Source organism: Echinops telfairi, unplaced genomic scaffold (genome assembly GCF_000313985.2).
Source record: "Echinops telfairi isolate 266 unplaced genomic scaffold, ASM31398v2 ScPeMD7_655;HRSCAF=1070, whole genome shotgun sequence".
Classification (NCBI taxonomy): Eukaryota; Metazoa; Chordata; class Mammalia; order Afrosoricida; family Tenrecidae; genus Echinops; species Echinops telfairi.
In genome coordinates this window covers 18,569,970-18,591,827 of record NW_022104553.1, presented here as the reverse complement: position 1 = coordinate 18,591,827, position 21,858 = coordinate 18,569,970, and the positions used below count along the sequence as shown (strand labels likewise).

The window sequence follows — 21,858 nt, the reverse complement described above, 5'->3', positions numbered from 1 at the left end:
AGTCTTCAAAGGCTGAGGGATCTGCAAGTGCTATTTACATGGCATGAAGTGGAACTGGGCATCCTAAGTTATCTAGAGGTGATTTCAAGTACAGGAGAAGATGGTATGTAGTTTCTATGTAAATACTATGCCATTTCACCAAAGAGACCTGGGCACCCTCCTATTTGGGTAATCCCAGGGGGTCTGAGAATTAAATCCCTCCATAATTAGTAAGGACTGTTCATTGTTCAGGCCTTCTCCCCCAGGGAAGCCCCTCCAGTAGATGGGGTGGGGTGCATCGTAAAAAATGTTTAGTCACCTCTGGTGTTCTCCTCTGCAGCCAGCTTTCAGCTCAAAACTCTGGGCGCTTCATTTCTGAGGTTGAGACCCCTCCCTGGTCCAGGGGAGCTGAGGGCCCTCTGCTGTGAACAGGGTATGATGCCAGGCCTGGCCTGGGGCCTTAAAGGGGTGGTCAGTCCAGCCCTGCTGCAGCCTTGTAAGGGTGTCTTTAAAAGGGGAGGGCAATAAATTCTCCCACTGGTCTCCATGTACGATTTGCTTGTCCCCAAGTCCTCCTGGGGCAGTGGGCAGCAGGAACCCTTTTTCCCCACGGAGATATTTTCTCTCTCTCTCTCTCTCTCTCTCTCTCTCTCAGTTATACATGTGGCCGAAATAGGATAGAAATAACTTCATTCTATGCCCTTGACAGCATTTTTTTTCCCCAACATGCAGAATTGACTTCTCAAGACTGACCTTACCTTCAAAGGAAGCTAAAAGAAGGAGAGATCAAGGCATCCAGAATGGCTGAGTCCCAGGTAACTGTCTGAGTCGGTGGCTCTGCCCTGTCCCTTCTGAAAAGCTATCACCTGACATTTGTTCATTTCCTCTGTGCCCTGAAACATTAGCTCCCCCTCACCCATGGCCTTCCTTCATCCTCTCTCACTTCAACGCAGAATCCATGTCATCATGACATGTCATCCCAGGGAACTGGGACTGTGAGCAGGCTCCATGTGGGGAGCATGCTGGGAAAGACTTTACACCAAGCCCGAGTGAGAGATGGGGAGTAGGTCTAATGGGAGGAGTGAGGGTGGGCGGCAGGAAGAAGTCAGGGGCCATATCTCAATCCCCTGTCAGCTCTGTGTGGACTAGCACATATGTGTGCTGTACTGATATGCTAGAGCCCATGGAAAAGTCTAGTAAGGAAGACTAATATGAGAATACCTGCTCCACCTGACTTACAGTACATCTGAAGGTAAATGAATCAAGCAGTGCTTTTGGTACGAAGCAGTAAATCATTTGGAATTGAGTGAAATCTTCAAAATAGACATCCGTGATAGAGAATATTGTATTCTATAATTGGTGTTGAAATATAGAATCGAGTTCTCTTCTGACAACAACATTTAACGAGTCAATGGAATAATCATTATGTGTGAATGCACTTAATTCTAGTACTCTTTTATCCCGTTCTATGCTGTTGGCCTTGAACTTCTTTTTTCTTTTCAACTTCTTTTCACATTTTCTCAGGAGACACTTTTTCAACATATTTTTAGTTATTTAAATCAGAATTACCTTTGTTGTTGTTATTTACACTCAGACGGCCGCTGGGCATCTGTAGTCTTTGTACTTGATTTTTCTGCTTCGTCAGGAAAGAAAACGGGAACCCATCACAGGGTTGGATACATAGCCCACCCCCCACGGGGACCCATTACAGACATGTGGGTGAAGGGAGACTGCAGACAGTGAAAGATACGAAAGAACATCAATAATATATCATTGATCAAGGATTCATGAGGGTGGATTGGAGGGGGAAGGAGGATACAAAAAGAGGAGCTGATACCAAGGGCTCAAGTAGAAAGAAAATGTTTGGGAAATGTTGATGGCAACGTATGTCCAAGTGTGCCTAACACCATTGATGAATGGATTGTCATAAGATTCGCCAGAGCCCCCCGATAAAATGATTAATAAAAACAAGCGATTTCAACAGCTTATGGCTAGTTACGTTTTCTGAAAACATAATGTGCTTAATTCATGAATGGTGACATTGTTTTCCTTTATTTGTACCCAAAAAAAAAATCCATCCACTTTTGGAGCCTGACTCTACATCCTGACAGCCATCCCCCTCAACTTCGAGGAACGCCGCTTGGCCATGCTTTTCAGAGAGGGAATATTAGAAAGACTTGGTCATTGTGCAAAGCTCACATTCCATGTGGCCGAGAAGTCAACTATGATAAGTCTCTCTCGAGCATTGCGCAGCGCTGCCTAAGAACCGCCCTGCCTTTGACCCGCGTCACCATTGTGATCATTGGGCTGTGACTGGTGACCAAGGGAGCAGAAGAAAGAGAGCCGACGTGCTGAACAGAGCCTGAACCCTTCCGCCTCCCTCTAGTCCTATTCCATTTCCTAACGCTCTGTGTTAGCCTCTGCCGGGTCATCCGCGTTCAGGCTCTGACTGTCCTTTATTAGCTGTTTGACCTGCAGGAAGATGGTCAGCGTGTCAATGTTCTCCTTTGTAACATGTGGACATACCCATCACTAATGGATTCTTATGTCATTGCCTTAGTTCATACATGTACGTGGGAAGTATTCAAAAACATATTGCTTGTTGGTACTCTCATTATTACCATATTTAGATTTTGACCTTTCTTCAGGACCCCGGGTGGGACAGTGGGCTACACGTGGGGCTGCCAACGAGCGAGGCTGGCAGTTTAAAATCATCTACACGTGGGGCTGCTAACAGCCAGGCTGGCAGTTTAAAATCACCCAGCTCCTTGGGCGAAAGATGAAGTTTCCTTCTGCAGTAAAGACTTAACAGCCTCGGAATCCCACAGGGCCGGCTCTGTCCTGTCCTATTCGGTCACTGTGAGTTAGATTTGACTTGATGGCAGGGAGTTTGGCTTCTCAGGGGAGACCTTTTTTCGAAGCCACCATGGATTTTGTCTTTCCTGAAGACCCCACTCCTGCTCTGACCTTCTAGAAATTGAGGATCATCATCTGATGAAAACGTCTAACAAAATTAGGCACATAATAACTTGCTCCAAGTTAGCACTTGTGGATCTAAGCAGTCCTTAATACCTTCTCTTCCGCTCATTTATTTTTTTTGTGTGAAGATAGAAAGTCTCCCGTGTCCACTCGGTGAGGTGTGCTTTCTGTTACAGGAACTGTTGACATTCAGGGATGTGGCCATAGAATTCTCTCAGGAGGAGTGGGACTGCCTGGACCCTGCTCAGAGGACTTTGTACAAGGACGTGATGTTGGAGAACTACAGGAACCTGGTCTCCCTGGGTGAGGATCACTTCCCTTTCAAAGGCAGGATCTGCTCTGTGTGTCGTTTCCTTGTGAACTCTTGAGAGCCTTTGCCTTGAATGGTATAATTTCAAACCACAGTTCTCAAGGCCGACGTTGAACTTGATTAGCCACAGAAAAGCTTCTTAGCGCAGTGTCCCGACTTTGAGAGGTTCCTTTTCTTCTTATGATCTGTCCTCTGCAGACCAGGTCAGCGGTGGCTCTGGAACTTGAGTATGTATGGGCAACCTTAAAAGTATGTATGGGCAACCTTAAAAGTACCTGCTTCCCTGGTTTTTACCCCCTGAGCTTCTGATACATTGCTGCTTTCTTAGAAAAGGGCTGTCTGCATCTTTTAAGAATCTCAGTCCCTGTAGAGATTTGTGAACCCCCAGACCCATCTGTGATACCGTTTCTTCTCAGCCACACAAAGGGCTATGGCCCTGAACAAGTTTCAGTCAAGGCCCCAGACTGAGATGGACTAAAGTGGAAAGGCCTACTGATCTACTTCTGAAAATGAGTTAATGAAAAAACGTATGATCACAAAGGTTTGATTGGATGCCTGGGGTCGCCATGGGTCAGGGCCCAACTCAGCAGCAGCCAACAGCTGTAGCAGTAGACAGAAAAACGCAGCTCAGTCTTGAAAGGCTTTTATTCCGGGGAGAGCCTTTCTCAGAATCCCCACAAAATCGGGCCCCTTCCTTTACTCCATTTTCTGTTGACGTGTGGAAAAACATAGACCTTCCAGCTTTTTTTTTTTTCTTCTAAGTTTGTGATTTTTTTTTTTCTGTGTTGTGTTTTTCTCTCTTAATCCATACCGTCCATGTCTGCTCTTTACATGGAGAATGTAATCCACTTACTCAGTTACTGATGAGGAAGCAGTTTTGCCATTGTAATTTTTGTATCCTTAAAAGCTTTGCTTATCAAGGATTCTCTTACTACTCGTGTTGGGTAGTAGTTTCGACTGTACAACTCATTCTCTTCTGCTATCTTTTAGGGTGGCTTTTTTAGTTGCCCTGGCAATTACCATCTTTCCACACAAATCACTTCCACATTTCCTGCATGTTGGGCCCGCCACCTCCTCCCCCCACCAAAGTTCTTTTCATAAGCATGCTATCTCATTTTTTAACACATGTTGCTGTCAAAAAATTAGAGTAATGTGCTTACAAAAACACCTCGCAAGGGGTGTGTTTAGCACAACAGCCCTTATATATGGTGTTACGTTTGCCTAACAAGTCAGTACTGTATAGCTAATGTCATAATTTATAATGATCTAGTTTGAATTAACCCCAACTTAGTTTTCATCGTACAGTTGACCCTTAAATAACATGTATTTGAACTTTGAGAATCTACTTGCATTCGAATGTTTTTAAAATCACCATGGGAGCAGTTTGTCTCTCCAGTCAAATGCATATTACTGTGAGAAAATCCTCTTTCCCAGTGCTTGGATATTGCTCATTGAGTTTGGTTCAATACTGCACATCTTGAGTGACCTGGGACCCATAGAAGTGCCACACGAGTATTGGTGGCAGTGCTCCCAAGAAGAAAAACTTAAACAGCTTGATAACAAGATTGAGATCTGCAAATGGGTTGCCCGCCATTTCAGTATAACTGAATCCATCATAAGGCCTATTGTAAAAGAAAAGAAAATTTGTGAAGCCAAATTGCTTTACTGGTAGAGTCAAAAACCTTACACATACTGCAAAATTCCTTTCTGTCTTATGTTGACAATACAGCTTTTATGCGCATGCAATATATAATAGGCAGAGTAGAACTACCTCTTTGAGTTCCCAAGACTGTAAATCTTAACAGCCATGTCTTTCTCCCATGGCGCAGCTGGTGGGTTTGAACTGCTGACCTTATGGTTAACTACTCAGCGCATAACCCACTGCCACCAGAGCTCCTTATATAGCAGAACATGCAAAGAATGTGTTCATCAACCATTTATGTTACCGGCAAGACTCCTGGTCAATAAAGAGATAATCACAGAGGTGCAAAACATACATAAAACAAATAGCAGAAGTCCTTCCATATCAATAAATTAGTATAATGTGAGTGGGTTGCTTTCCCACTAACTGACAATTCTCTGTTGGTTAACTTTTGGGGGAATAAAAGGTTACATGCAGATTTTCAGCTGCATGGAGCATTGGTATCACAACCCCCTGTGTTGTTCAAGGGTCAACTGTATGCCGTAACTGCTACCTTACAGCCCCATTCCTCTCCATCTTGTTCATGTCACAGATTACATCTTTAAGCATTGTGTGCTGATCAGCATCGGTTTGTAGTGGTTGTTTTGTTTTGTTCACCCTCTTTTGGGGATTAAAGGGTTATAATTTTAAAAGAATGTATGGAAGGCTTCTGGAAATGGGTGGTCATCCTCACACAAAGGCCATGCCAGTCTTCTGTACATCATTCCAACTTTAATGTATGTGCTGCTGAAGCGAGCACAATAGCTCTTTTTTGAATCAGAGGGGAAGAAAAGGACTTGATAAAAAATACATTAATAATCAGTTTATCCCTAAAACGCCGAGTGCAATGTTTTCGGAACATTTAATTAAAACGTTTCTGGTACTGAAATTATAAATTACAAATGTGACAATTTGGTTACATTTTAAAAACATTGCAAATTTTATATATTTTTATTTTATTTTTTTTTAATATATTTTGGTTGTTATATATGTTGATAACTATGAAAGTAAAGAATAAAAACAAAAAAAAATGTTTTTCCTGAAATTAGAAATTCAGGCATTATAGGGTTAAATGGACTTTTGCAATAATCTTTGGTTTTGTGTGTGTCTGGTTTTGAGTTCGTCTCTGATTTGCTTTCATTTTAGCCTACATAACTCCTTTTCCTTTTCCTGTAGGAGGGGACCACTAGTGATGAACTCCCCGAGTTTTCATTATCTAGTAATGTCTTCACTTCCTCCCTGCCCCCACCCTTCCTGAGGCCCAAATCTAGGACCACTGTGTGTCATCATCCGGTGTAAAACAAAGGGTCACTTACCTCTACAGGAACACCCGTGTTTTGACCAGTGCTTGAGCAACACGCCCACAGATGTTCTTTTAGCTACCTCCGCCAATATTCTTAGTGATAAACACCAGTGGGAGTCGATATTTTTATTGCGGGGGCGTGTGAGACCGCGTTATCAGTAACGTTACGATCCCAATTGTTCATTAAGACTTTACCACTGTTTAATAAGTCCTCCGACTTCTCATCAGACTTATCTGGTCAGTTAGAAGTCCATGCCGACGCCTAGAGACTTTGTAGGACAGCGTAGAACCGCCCCTGTTTGTTTCCGAGACGGTGACTCTCGACAGGAGTAGAGAGCCTCATCTTTCTCCCTCAGAGTGGCTGACGGTGTCAAACTGCTGACCTTGCCCTCAGTAGCCCATTGTGGAACCACTATGCCACCAGACTCCTTGGTCACTTACAAATGTAGAATACCTCTGTGTTGAGTCTGCGTGATCCACTCTCATGACAAAGAGGGTCTCTGGTGAAGAGCGGGAACGGCCAGGGAGGAGAAGAGAGACGGAACGCTGAGGCGGGTTCCTTTCACGACGTCAGTCGGAGCCACTTAAAAAACTTTTAATACTTTTATCGGGGGGCTCTTATCACCATCCATACATTCCTCCAATGTGTCAAGCACATATGCCGCCATCAGCATTTTCAAAGCATTCTCTTCCCACTTGAGCCCCTGATATCAGCTCCCCGTTTGTGTTAGAACATCTTAAAACAAAATTAAGACCAAAAAACTTTCATTCTATAAAGGCCATGATGTGTGGCATTCTCTACAGGATCTAATACTCTGTTGCTTCTCAACTTGACCGCGCGTGATAATCCCCAGGACAGACTGCTGGGCATCACCGCACAGTCCCGAACTCATTGTGTCTAGTGTCGGGGCTGAGCATGTCATGTCTCAAGGATGGCTGATGTTCCAGGTGTACTTTGTCTTCCAACTCACTGAATCAGAAATTCTGGTCATGGCACCCAATAATCTCTACCTGATTAAGCCATCCAGGTGACTGATACATGTGAAAGCCTGAGAATCACTGACATTAAATTGAGCAAATGATCATCCTGATGAATTTATCTTTACCCAGTCAATGGACATAGTTCCAAGAAGACATTCTAACTCCATTGACCTGTCATTTAATGAGAATTTCTTATTGAATGAGGATTTATGTTCTTTTTTTTTTTAAACCCCACTCCACACTCTTTCTGTTCCTGATAACCAAGCTTTTGTTTTGAAGGCTCTGCTTCTTTTAGATAGTTCCTAAGCACAGCCATGCAATATTTATGCTTTCAGAGCTGATGTATTTTAGTTAGCATAATGATTTTAAGTTTCAATCGTGTTAACATGTATCAGAACTGGATAACTGAGCAATATTTCATTGTGGTGCCCTGAAAGCTGGAACCTGTATAAGGCAAAAACTTGTCAGACATGGAAAACTCAAATATTTCCCACTAAAAGTAAGTGATAGAAAAGTGGTAAGGAAACAAGACAGTCTTTCATTTCCCGGCTCTCATAGCTTTCACAGTATGTACGAAAAGGGAGCTTGGGTCATAGCTGACCTCCCCCGGCTTCCGTGAGGAAAGGAGTCCCTGTCTCTACCCCATCCCAGAGCCATGTGCCACCAGGCAGAGGTCAAATATCTCCACCTTCCCATCTTTCTTTTCCCCTGTTCTGACCACAAGCGCTCCCCACATGACGTAACTAAGTTTCTACTGGGTTCCGTAATTCATTGCGACGGCAACACAGAACTCAAAGACGACCCTCACACTTATGGGGACTTATTAAGGAAGTTCTTAGGTTACCATAAGTCAGGATCAGCACACAGTGCGGATGCAGTCATGCCTGTCCTTAGCCAGCAAGCCCACCTGCCATTCCACCTCACTGTCTCCAGTCTCACCGGTACACCCCTCCGCTCTGTCGTGCCATGGCTCCTCTGTTCTGTGGTCTTCAGTCTGCAGCCTCTGGTGGCTCTGTTCTCCGCCTCCGCCATTTTACACAAATATGCTAGACTGGTGGTTCTTCCCTGGTGATCCTGGGATTCTCTCCTTTCCTGCTTCTGAGATGCCCCATTCTCATAGCTAGAGGAACAGCAAAACTGCCCGATCCTCCCCTATTAGTATTTACACACCCTATTTGCAAAGTCGCACCTAGTCAGTTGGTGGGAGTTAGAGGCGTGGATAAAAGAACCGTATTAAGAAATTTCACCTCATCACAGTGTACCACATTTTCCTTATCCCTTCATCTGTTGATGGGCACTTTCACTGTTTCAACCTCTGGACTGCTGTGAGTGATGGCAGAGTGCACAGTAGTCCACATGTGTCTGTCTAACTTGATGCTTACAATTCTTTGGGGCATCTAGGTAGGTGTGGTGTTGGTCGATCATATGGAAATCTATGTTTGGCACTGCCAAACTATGTTCCACAGAATTGACACCACTTTGCATTGCTACCACTGTGCACTAGTGGTTCAGTTTCTGTACATCCTCAACCACAGCACATTTTAGCACTCTAATAGGGAATAGCTACTGATGAACTTTCAGCTATTGTTAACCTGAGGATGTCTTGATTTTTCCTTCCTTTTTAAAGGATAGTTTTGCCTAATGCAGAATTCTTGGTTGTCAGTTTTTTTTCTTTCAGGACATTACATGTCTTTTTACTACCTTCTGGCCTCCAGGGTTTTAGAGGAAAAATCAGGTGTTAATATTATTAAAGATCCCTTCCCTCCCCTATTCTGTGACTGGTTGCCTTGCCCTTGCTGCTCTCAGATTCTTTCGTTGTCTTCCTCTCTGAATGCGTCTAGGTTCACATTTCCTCACGTTTCTCCTGCATGGGATATGTTCAGTGTCTTATATATGTAGACTCACGCGGTTCTTCATATTTTGGACGTTTTTAACCATTTTAACTTCAAAATTTGTGCTCCTTTTGGGACACCCATTATACATATGTTGATGGTACTGGATAACGTTCCACAAAATACTTAAAAGTGTTTCTCTAGTAGTCCATTGCTGGAACTTACTCAGGTCCGATTTTTATTATTATTTCCGCCGTATGGATACATTCTTACTTTTTGCCTCACCTGCCCTGTGTGTTCTAAAAGCTAGCATTTTTAATATTGTTAGATGCCCTTTCCTAGTGGCCCCATGTACACCAGATGAAATTCTCACTACCCATTCCTGCACCATTCTCAATCATTAGTATGTCTGAGCCCATTGTTACAGCCCCTGTGTCAGTCCATTGTCACTCACTAACAGTTTTCTTTTCCACTAACCTTCGACTTTACAACGCACGATGTCTTCTTGCAGGACGCCTGATAATATGTCTACAGTGTGTGAGATAAAGCGTCACTAACCCCACTTCTAAGGAGCCTTCTCATTGTACTACAAATTTATTCACTCTTCTGGCATCCCTGGTAGATTCAATATTCTTCACCAATACAATCATTCAAAAGCATAATTTCTTTATATTTTTTACTATTACAAAAGGGCTTCAAAAAGTTGTGGAAATTTTGAACAAAAGTAATGGAATTTTCCCACAAACTTTTTGAAGCTCCTTTTTATGTTGTGGCAAATCTGAAAATCCAATTCTACTCCTTCCCTGGATTGTTATTGAGTGTTATCATTGGTGATATTTGTTTATTAACCCCTAGGCTCTCATTTTATATCCTTTTTTCCTATGTGGCCACTGAAATCTCTCGATTGCTTGAGTCATCAGTACTGATTTGCAGAGATTGCCTGAAACCCTGGAGCAATAACAACAAAAACCCTCCCACTTCTAGCAGATTGACCTTGTGTGTATGTTGGGAACATGTTAGACACTTAGCCAGACAGTGAAGAACTCCGCCACAGTTTCCCTTTCTGCTGGCAGAGTGCCTGATTCTCTCTGAAAATGTGAACGCTTTGGTGATTTCCAGAGCTTTTCTTTAGCATGAATGAATCCACACGCAGGTATGTGCAGGACCTTATAGAGTCCAAAGAATTACGTAGGAGCTGTCAAAACACTTAATCCTCAAAACAGCATCCTAGTTTTTATTCCCAGGGGTTTCCATTTGTCTGTTGTTCACTTCCGTTGTTTTCTCTTGCTCGGGATAGATGAGTGTTTCTGTCCATAAATGTTTACAAACTCAGGAGTCTGGAGGGCAGTTCTGCTCTGTCCTGTAGGGTCACTGTGAGTTAGAATGAACTCAATGACAATGAACTTGGTTTTTTAGTTTGGAATCACACGTCCATTTCATCTCAACTATAAGAGCTCCCTACGTCTCTTCTGAGTGGATATGTGCTTTGGGATGACTGGGGGAAAATGCCAATAATTACATATCATCACCTATTTCTTTATTGAGAAATCCAATTCTCTATGCTATGGAAGTCTAATTGCAAAGTTTCATACGCTCTCATTTGAAATTATTACTTTTTCTGTAATATTGTTTCTCAATGTAAAATGTTTACCTTCCAAGTCTAATAGGAAGCCCGGCTTTTATGTATCTTTCAGATATCTCTACTAATTCTGTGATCAAGGAATTACCATTGAAAAATGAAAATAAAGGAGAACTATATCAACCTGTGATAGTGAAAGAACAAGAAAGCCATGGTATTGATGATTTTTATTTCAACAATGTCAGGGAAAACAAGTGTGAACTTGAAAGTCAGTGGACATTTGACGAACAAAATTATGAAGGAGTGCTTATGACCCATAACAAAAGCATATTTGGTACCAGAGGCCAACAGCTTAACCAATCCTGGACTAGTTTACCACTAAATCAGAGTATCTCTGTAAGCGAAAGTGCATATCAGTATTTCAAACAGTACTCATTTGTAAAAAATTTGTTAAAACTGAAACATAACATAGACTATGCAGGAATAAAATATAGGAAACTTTTACAAAATACAATTGGATTCAGCTTTCAGACACATTTAGCTGAAATGCAGAGGTTTCAAATTCAGAAGAAAATATATGATTGTAATCAAGTTGAGACATTTATCAACAGTGGCTCATCAGCTTCACCACCTCGCAGCAGTATTCCAGATAACAAAGTGAACATTTTTAGTGAATATGACGAAGTGATTGTGCATCCTTCATTGTTTACCCAACATCAGAAAATGCTCACTAGAGAAAAACCTTACAAATGCAACGAATGTGGGAAGGCTTTTAGCCAATGCTCAATTCTCACCAAACATCAGAGAACGCACTCTGAGGAGAGACCTTACATATGCAATGAATGTGGCAAAGCCTTTACTGGTCGTTCAAACCTCACTCAACACAAGAGAATCCACAGTGGAGAGAAACCTTACAAATGTAATGAGTGCGGGAAGGAATTTACCAGACGTTCTTACTTGTGGGGTCACGAGAGAATTCATACAGGAGAGAAACCTTACAAATGTAATGATTGTGGTAAAGCCTTTAACCGCCTCTCAAATCTCACAAGGCATCAGAGAATCCATACTGGAGAGAAGCCGTATAAATGTAATATATGTGGAAAGGATTTCACCATAAGTTCACACCTTTGGGGACATGAAAGAATTCATACTGGAGAGAAGCCCTTCAAGTGCAATGACTGTGGCAAAGGTTTTACTGAGCGCTCAAACCTTACTCAACATCAGAGGATCCATACTGGTGAGAAACCTTACAAATGTAAGGTATGTGGTAAGAACTTCCCCACACGTTCACACCTTTGGGGTCATGAGAGAATTCATACTGGAGAGAAGCCTTATAAATGTAACGAATGTGGGAAAGCCTTTACCGGGAGTTCAAATCTTACTCAACACAAGAGAATCCATACAGGAGAGAAACCATATAAATGTAATATATGTGGCAGGGCCTTTAGTCAGAATTCAAGCCTTAATATTCATCAAAGAATCCACACTGGGGAGAGACCTTACAAATGTAATGAATGTGGCAAAGCCTTTAAGCAGTACTCAAGCCTCACTCGGCATCAGAATATACATCCTGGAGAGAAACAATACAAATGCCATGTGTGTGAGAAGGCTTTTCTCAAGCGGTCCCACCTTTGGGAACACGAGAGAATGCATATTGGAGAGAAGCCATATGCATGTTTTGAATGGCAAGGCCTTTAGGCCATGGTGTGGCTTCCGGATCCACCAGAGTCCACAATGGAGAGAGACCTCACACAAGTGCAGCGAACGTGGCATATTGTTTAACCAACTCCACCACGGACCAAACATCAGAACATCCATTCTTAAGTGAACTCAATCTGTCGTTCCACTTGAAAATTAACTTCACTTGTGCAAGCTCCTGAGTAAGTGCAGGTCAAAGTCATTGACAAGCCGTGCATTGTTGAGTGTCACCTGAGCAAGAGGGTCTGCTGGCAAGTCCCATTCGGTTGAGTTTATCATCTACTTGTATCTGAGGTTTCTTTGGAAGCTTATACACTATTGCTGTCAATCAGCCAGAGGCGTGGAAGATGATTGACGTTAGGCCTTCTTCACAAACATCGCAAGGGCCCTCGTGAAGTCCGCCAGAAAGGGACCAGCATGCTGAAAGTGAGCCTGCTTCCCGTAGAGGTCATTCCTACAGTATGGCGTAGCGGAAAGACACTGGCGTAGGGGAAGGGGACCGATGTAAAACTATGACCCTGAGTCATTATATTTAATACGTGCAACCTTCCTTTCTACCAGTGTGATGTATGGCAGAGGGCCACCAGGTGTTATCGGAAAGGAGTGCGGATCAGCCAGCCGTAAAACCGAAGGGAAAGGGGAGAACATGGAGAGCATCTTAGTGAAGTGTTTTCCTGATTAGTAGGGACTGCTAGGGGACACTGAAAAGTTTGTGGCAAAATGCAGTAGAAAGGCCATGGAATTTTCCCACGGACGTTTGAAAAGCCTTCCAATGGTAGAATGATAGAGGTAAACGATAGTTTCTCCTTTGAAAGTAAATAGCTGTTGAGTAGTGAAAATTCATGTAAAAAAAATTACGATCGGAGACCAAGCAGAGTAGCGGGTTGCAAAGTTTGAACCCACCAGCTACTCCGCAGGCGTAAAACGAGACTTTCTAGTGCTGGAAAGATCACAGCTGGGAAGTCCGCAGGGCCAGTTCTTCAGAAGGGCACTCTGAACCGAGATCAACCTGATGGCAGGGCGTTTGGGTTTTTGTTTGTAATCTGCAGAAGTTATCAGAAGGGATCAGTAAGCAAAAGAATGAGACGATAGTGCATAGATAGGGTTACAGTTAGCCTTATGGATTTTGCTCCCTTTTATTTAGAATCTATCAAGAGTTCACTTGAATTCCATAATTTTTCACAATCCGAGTTGTTTCCTTCTGTTAAATGTATCCCGTATCGCTGAGGTACTGAATAACAAACAAGCGTGTTATACTCTCAAGGAAGAATGGCATCTGTGGTCCTTTCTTCCCACAGCGAAATCAAACAATATGCAATTTGGGGCTTGCCGATACCAAATGATGTGTACCCGAGTTACTGTCACCACACTCTAGCTCTTGAGCATCTATATGGGTAGTAAAAAAATTTGCCATTTCAGATTCAATTTCCCTGACCGCTACATCACTCTTCATGAATATGACCATACCATTATATTTTCACCAGGCCCTTTTTTGATGTGTGGTAAAAATATGTCAAAACATTAACCAGCACAACTTCCACCATGACAGTTTATGGCTTTGATTACGTTTTCACGTTGTGCCACTATTACTTCTGTACTCTCCCAAACTCTACCACTACCATTAATATAAACTCTGTCCCCCAAACTATTGCTCTGCCTTTCTTGTGCCCCGGTTAGCAATAATCTTGGGTATCTATATATTTACTCACTTTACATAAGTCAGGTCAAACTGTGTATGCCCTGTTGTGACACAGCAGATTTTTAGCATCTGTCCATGTTCTGACAGAAGTTAGATGTGTGATATTCCGTTATATGTGTATCACATTGTCTTTATCCATTTATCTGTTGGTGGAATTGGCTGTTTCCACCTTTGGGCTTCTGTGAAAAGTGCTTCCAGGCACACTGGTGTATAGCTTTGTGTTCCTGTTATCATGTCTTCTTATTATATGCTTAGGAATGGAATTGCTGGATCGTGTGGTAGTTTTATGTTCAACCTTCTGAGAAACCACCAAACTGATTTCTACTCTAGCTACTATGTTTTATTCCTGCTAGTAGTGCATGATGGTGAAAGTTTTTCCACAACTTCCCACCTGGAAACATTTGTAATCTATACAAGGATCAACAAACTAAAGAGTCACGAGTCATCTTGTCTGTGGTACATTTTTGTATAACCTGTCAGATAAGTGATTTTTAAATGTATAAAATTACAGATGGAGATATATATACATATTACACACACAGTAACTGCCACAGAAGACCCGTATGGGTCACAATGATGCAGTATATTATCGTATGTGTATATAGGCTTCAAAAAGTTTGTGGGGAAAAAATGAGTTAAAAGATAATAAAATTTTTCCATGAGCTTTATGTTGCCCCCTTGTATGATTTTACTTACATGAAAAACAAGAATAGGCAAATGTATAGACCAAAATTTATTGGTATTAGCCACAGGACAGATGGAGAAGGAAAGTCATTGCGTAAGAAACAGGGAGTTTATGATGATGGGAAATTGGGTCATGATTATGGGTAATGATTGCAGATTAATGTAATTGATGTCACTAAATTCTACACCTAAAAATGTTCACTTGGAAAATATTGAATATATTTTTACAACAAAAGTATATAAAATACTATTGCCAAAAATATATATATACTATTGCCTATTTAAGAGTAATGATACAATATTGTCATAATTGACATTCTCAAAATTATTGTGACATTTAGAAAAAGTATTAAGAAGACAATATGTAAAATGGAATCTGAAATGTCAAGAAACTTGTGATTTGATTACATTTGAGAAGTGAGTATGAGCCTGGAAATATTCGAGCAATTCAAAACTAGAGAAAATATTACCATATGTAATGGAGCTTGACTGAACCCTTGTTGTTTTTTTCCAACCACCTAAAACCCTCAATTTTGAAAATATTTTTTCTTTAAATAATTTCTCCTTCAAAGAGAAACTAGTTATTAGTTGCCATTGTTTTGGCTCTGGCTCACGGCAGCCCTATGTAGATTAGAATAAAATGTTGCCTTCTTAGACATCTCACACCAATGAGAAATATTTTTGATAGAGACAACAGCTGTCACCATTAAACTCATGTGTTGAGATTCAACAAAGGAACACAATTTAATCCTCAGATAATGTTCCTACATAGGATCGAAAAATTTGAATGACTCCATTAGACTTGTATATGTGTGAGGTTTTTTAAAAAACCATGAATTCTGACATTTTTTTCAGTTTTGTATAGATTTAATGCCAAATTTACTTGTGCATGATAAAATATCTTAAGATTCAGGTGGACAGTCAGGACCATTAGCCAGCCACACACAAGTCCTTCAGCACCTTGTCTTGATTCACTCGCTCAGTCTCCTCTCTCAGTGGCAAAACAGACAAGTCCGTCTTGGAAGAAGTACGGCCAGAATGCTCTTTGGAAGCAAGGATGGTGAGACTTCCTGTCACATACTTGGAGCTTCTCAGGAGGGACCGTGCCCTGGGAAAAGGACCTCATGCTCGGTGGCGGGCCAGTGAAAATAGAAGACCCGCAATGAAATGAACGGACACGAGAGCTGCCAAGTGGGCTCAGACCTAGCTAACAGTTGTGAAGATGGCACAGGACCAGTTTCATTCTGGAAACAGTGTCATTCTGAGCCAACCTGTCTGAAGGCACTGAACATCAACATTCAACATATAGCAACCAGCCAGGCACCAACGATTCATGTTACAAACGTGTCCATTCTTTACGCTTATCGATTGTTTTGTAACACGTATGTAGAATATTTTGTTATTCTCTGAAGTTTTATTAAATTTTTCTTGATTTTTCCTAGTGCAATTTTGGTTTTCTAATTCTGACTTACCATTTACTTTTATGTTTGTTATACGAGGGGGGTACCCCCAAAAAGCAGGGGTTTTGTTTGTTTGTTTTTCAAAGCTATGCTTCTAAATTTTTTTATTAAGCAACCATCTCACCTTCAAATTACTCTTCTTCACACTTAATACGTTTGTCAAATCTTTGATTCCATTCTTGGAAACATTTTTCAAACTCATCTGTTTGGATGACTGACAGCACCTCCCTCGTGTTTTTTTCCCTTCACCTCTTCTACGTCATCAAATCGCTGCCCTTTCATGTCCCTCTACAATTGTGGAAACAAAAAGAAGTCACACCAAGAAAAGTCAGGTGAATAATGTGAGTGGGGCAAGAGAGGCATGCTGTTGTTGTTTTTTTACCTAAAACTGGATCACCGAGATGGTTGCATGAGCAAGTGCATTGTCATGGCGAAACCAGTCTCCTGTCTGCCACAAAACAGGCCTTTTTTGTCACATACTATTGTACGATACCTTTTCAGAACCTCTAAGTAGAACGCTTGATTAACAGTCTCACCTGGTGGAACAAACTCAATGCACTTTGACTCAAAATTTGTACCATTCAGCAAGTTGACGGATGTCCAGAACAAGGTTTGTCATCAATTGACATTTCACCTTTTTTGAAACAAAACCACTTGTACGCTTGAGTTTTTTCCATAGTGCTGTCCCTGTGGGCTGGGTTCATCACCACAGTTACTGCAACATTTTCTTCCCAAGCAAGCAACAACATTTCACAGCCACACCCTGTTCTCTTAAACCAGCAATCACAAAAACAAGGTTTGAGTGAAACTGCTTTTACAAAAAAAATCCTCTGTGACCAGAGAGAACCTTCCCAGGATGCGCCACTGGGTGCACTAGCTCAGAGGGAGTTGCTTGATGCTCGCCTCGTGTTAAAAATGCCTACTACAAAAGCTCTGCCCAGCGGAGCTTTTTTCTCTGTTTTTTTGGTGGGCGTGGTGGACCCCCTCGTAGATTATTTACTACATTAAAGAGGATTATGTTTTAGCAATTTTTATGTTCAGTAATTATATGCTAAATGTATGCTAATGTTAAACCATTTTCAAATATGAGACCATATGTTTGCTGTGAGGTGAAGAGTGCTTTAAATGTCTATGAAAACCTCCTCTGATTCCATGTAATCACCCTTTCTTTATCTGTGTTTCTAAACTTTTGAATACCAGAGTTGGAAAATTTCATCACTGTCACATTATTTTCCTATAATACTACATTTCTCAATATAAAATATTAACCTTCCAATTCTAAATAATAGGAAGCCTATGGTTTTATATATCTTTCAGGCATATGCTAGGTTTATGACCAGAAATTATCACCAAAGAGATTACTAAAGGAGCATTTTGCCAAAATTTAGTAAGAATAAAAGTTATGAGAGCCATAATATTGAAGGATTTTGACTGCAGGGATTTCCAGGAAAACATGATAAGAGTGAGGGTCATAATGAAAGAAATTACAAAGGCATATCTAGGACCCTAACAAAAATCTCACTGGCGTAATGCATCATGAACACAGCACTTCCTGAAGTAATTTTAACAACAACATAAATATATCTGTTGAAGTCCAGATCAATATTTCAAACATAACTTCAACTTTTAGAATTGTTGAAAGCTAAAATATAACAGATTGGGAAGAAAATAAATGAAACCTTTGCAAAATAGATTGGATTTAGTGTCCAGTCACATCTTGTAATGAGGAGAAAGACAAATGTATTAAAGTTGATAAATCTTAAAATATTGGTGTCTCCCTTTCAAAGAACAAGTGGCAAAACCAACATTTGTAATAAATATGGAAGGTGATTACGCACCCTTCATTGTTTGCACACCACAAAATACATACTAGAGAAAAACTTAACAAAGGTAATGAATATGGGGAGAATTTTAGCCGGTGCTCAGTTATCACCAATCATCAGATAATTCGTTCTGATTAGAGACCTTACAAATGTAATGAGTGCGACAATGCCTTTACCAATCATGCAAATCTTAACCAAAATAATTCACAATGGAGAGAACCTTTCAAAAGGAATGAATGTAGTAAGGAAGACATTCATACTTGTGGGGCCTTGCACATTCCTATTAGAAATCTTAAAAATAAAACTTTCAAAAACCGTTAGCCTGTCATAATACTTCATGAGACATCAGAGAATCCACACTGGAGACAAACCACACATGTGGCAAGGATTTTGCCAGACTCACACCCCTTTGGCACATTTGAGAATTCATACTGGAGAAAAGCCTTTCAAAGGTAATGATTGTGGTAAAACCTTTATCCAGCTCTGAAAACTTACTCAACAGAATCGACACTGGAGACAAACCTTCAATCTAATTGACAGTAGCAAAGCTTGTCTAAGTGCTTAATCCTTATCCAACAGAAAACAATCCATTTTGGAGACCAGCTTTACAAATGCAATATATGTAACGATTTCCTCACGCATTCAAATCTTTGGAGTTATGAAAGCATTCAAGCTGGCGGGAAGCAGAAGCTTGGCAAATAGAATAAATATGATCAAGGCATTATCAGGAGTTTCCGTCTTTACCACCAAGACATTCCATAGTAGAGAGAAACCATAAATGTAATTTTATGTGACAAGATCTTTAGTTAAAATTCAAGCCTTACTAATTCATCAAAGAATAGTTCCCTTTACAGATGTGAGAAATGTGCCAAAGCCACTAAGTGGAATTCATACATCCTGAAGAGAAACTACACAAATGGAACATGGAACGTGAGGCTTTTATCCACCTTTTAGATCATGAGAGAATGCAGAGTGAAACAAAACCATAGAGATGTGTTGAATGTGGCAACGGCTTCAGGTAACGGATCTCAGAATTTACCAAAGAATTCATACTGGGGAGGAAGTTTTAAAATGCAATGAGTGGTAAATCCCCTAATTTTCACAAGTGATGAAAAATCAGATCATTTATTCTTTTGTTTGGTGCTGGCCATAAAACGAAACACTACCTGGTCCTGCACTATCCTCGCGATTGTCCTGGGTGAGTTTGGTATTGCAGTCAAGGGTCAATTCATCTCACTTAGGGTCTTCCAACTTTTCATCGATCCTCTACCAAGCCCGGTGCCATTTTCAAGGGACTGGTCTCTCCTGACAGATGTCCAAAGTATGAACCTGGTTTGACTTTTTGGCAATTCGTTGTTGATACACTGATAAAAAAAAAATTATTTTAATTATCTTGAGGAAAATTTTACTCGCATGTGATATTAATGAGATTAGGCCACGGGATCATTGGAAAGATCCACATTTGGTAATCTCTGCATTCTCTTGGATCGCCTTTGAATTGGGTATAAATAGGAATCTTCCAGTCGGTTGGCCAGGTAACTTCTCCAAACTTCTTAGTGTTGAGTACTGAGTGCTTCCAGCGCGACATCGGTTTTTCGAAACGTTTCCATTGGTATTCTGTCCGTTCCAGGAGCTTGTTTTACACTAATGTCTTCAGTGCAGCATGGACTTATTTCAATGCCACCGCCTCTGGATCACAGGCTAACACCCGAAGTGGCTGAATGTCAACCATCACTGTGTATTCCTTCCTGCTTTGATGCTTCCGCATTCACCAATATTTTGCCCATTGAATCCTTCAGTCTTGCAATTCAGGGTTTGACATTTTCTTCAAGTCTTTCTGCACACGCATCTCAACTTCCACATTTACAATTAATTCAACAGTACTCAATGTGGCAAATCCTTTAAGTTGTGCCTCCATTGTTTCCCTCCTTTTCCAAAGTATGCCACCACCTTTAGCACAAGCTCAGTGCCTTCGCACTAAAAGCAAACTTCTTTCACCCTCCCTCCCACTCCTAACCATTGAGCTTTGGTCTGTACGTGTTTATTTCCTATAAGTGAGAGCAAACCCTGTTTCTCCTTTTGCAATTGTCATTCAACATGATGTGTTCAGTTTTCCATGTTGCGTGCATCAGGCTTCCCTTTCCCATCTGAATAAGATGTGGCAAATGAGAAAATAATGATTATATCTTCCCTCAGTAGAAAAGACATGATAGAAAATGAGGGGAAAACTTGAAATGCGGAGAGGGTCCAATGACCAGTTTCATGATGTCATGGTAACCTCAATGATGGGGGGTAAAGAACAAATGGTGAAAGACATGAAGTGGTGGATTTTTGGTTTCTAAAGGCCTGTGGAAATGGAATTCTGACTCAATGATTTTGAAAAGTTACTGAACGGCACTCTGGACCATTTGCCATTGGAAGGAAGAGATGAATGTACTTTCATTCCAGGTCAGTGACATAAATGGAGACCATGCTGAAGGACGTGAATGTTCTGCATGTAGCTTAGAAATGCCCTGGTCAGAGACTCGACCAGGGTTATCACTGGGATATTGTTTATTATTATTCCATTGTAATGTATAGCTTAAATATAGTACTGGATGTTGAATATGATCTGTCGGATTACAAAATGAGTTATATTTTGGGTTTTTTTCTGTTATACTGTATCGGATGGTTTTAGTGGTCCGTGTGTGCTAAAAACACTCTTCAAGTCTGCTTTGTATAAGCCATACTAGAAAGACGCCTCTCTTTTATTGACAAGCAGTTAAAAAAAAAAGATTACATGCAACTACCAAACAAATTTCTCTACCCCCTCCCTAATCTGTAAATTATAGTATTTAAAAATGTCTGTAATGCTATGTAATTTAAAGGTATAGATTGTTTCTTTCAAATAGCATTAGTACCAGACATCTCTCCGAAGACCATTTCTGAGAAACACACAACAACAACAACAACAAATCTCTAGCACCTTTGCTTCAATTTCTTTAATTATTAAAGTAGATAAGAGAAATGTGTGTTTTTTTTTAAAGTACATATTCTTCATTTTTATGGCACAAATTTGAATATACATTTATTAGGTCAAAGTAATGTATTTTTCACAACTTCAAATCTTTAATAATTTGCATCAACCTTGCTGTTACTACATAAAGGTATAGCCAATGTGTCTTTTTTTAACTTCTATGTTTTCCTTTTTTTGCTAACGTGTCTTTTATACATATGTAAATTTCATAGCCAACACACCCCATAAGGAAATTGGGTTTTGGTTCCCACTTAAACAGCGGCTGCCACTCTACCAGAACTAGCACAGGTGAATGATTTTACCAAACAACTATTTCTTCTCTGGCAGTGTAGGAAGCCAGCAGTGTAAATTCAGAGCACTGGCTTCCAGGAACAGCTTTCTCTGTTGGCCAGGGGAGAGAGTCCTGGTCTTTCAAAAATCTGTAAGCCCAGCATCCCTTAGAGATTCCCATGTGTCTTGGCATCAACATTTTCCTGGGTCTAGGAAGTCCTCAGTGCTGGGATTCTGCGTCCAAAGGATGCACTTTGCTTCTGGCTCTTCAATTTGGGGGGCAGTCGTTCTCTCCTCTCCTCATCCCCTTAAGATTGGGTCAGGGCTGTGACCGGTGAATAAGGTGTAAAAGTTCACCCCTAGCCCGCTCAGTGGGCAGGTCCCAGCAGTTTGCATCTTTGGGGTTGATATCATCATTTAGGTACCAAAGTGCAAAGATTCTTGGCCTCCACAGGGTTAAACGATTTGGGGGGTGGAGGACACAAGTCCTTGACAATAATCCCTAAAGCTCCCTATCCATGCCTTCATAAATGTGTTTGTTAGGAACAGGAGTGCCCATCGTGA

At 41.0% G+C, this 21,858-nt stretch overlaps 1 protein-coding gene and 1 non-coding gene across 4 annotated transcripts in view; one reads left to right on the top strand and one right to left on the bottom strand.

The window, feature by feature from the left end:
• LOC115870304 (zinc finger protein 677) overlaps positions 1-16,172 on the top strand; it is a 42,620-nt gene extending 26,448 nt beyond the window's left edge. Inside the window, exons 1-4 of one of the 3 annotated variants that reach the window (XM_045292552.1) lie at positions 56-412; positions 712-794; positions 3,135-3,261; positions 10,760-16,172. In XM_045292552.1, the coding sequence (XP_045148487.1) occupies positions 780-794; positions 3,135-3,261; positions 10,760-12,342 (1,725 nt within the window). In that variant the 5' untranslated portion in view covers positions 56-412; positions 712-779 and the 3' untranslated portion in view covers positions 12,343-16,172. Of the gene's footprint in view, positions 1-55; positions 413-613; positions 795-3,134; positions 3,262-10,759 lie in introns of those variants that run through there. The other 2 variants (XM_045292551.1, XM_045292553.1) reach the window with 2 other exon arrangements.
• On the bottom strand, positions 5,603-5,709 carry LOC115870378. The gene has a single exon (XR_004046659.1). It is a non-coding gene; the product is annotated as a U6 spliceosomal RNA (small nuclear RNA).
• Positions 16,173-21,858: the final 5,686 nt, after the last annotated feature.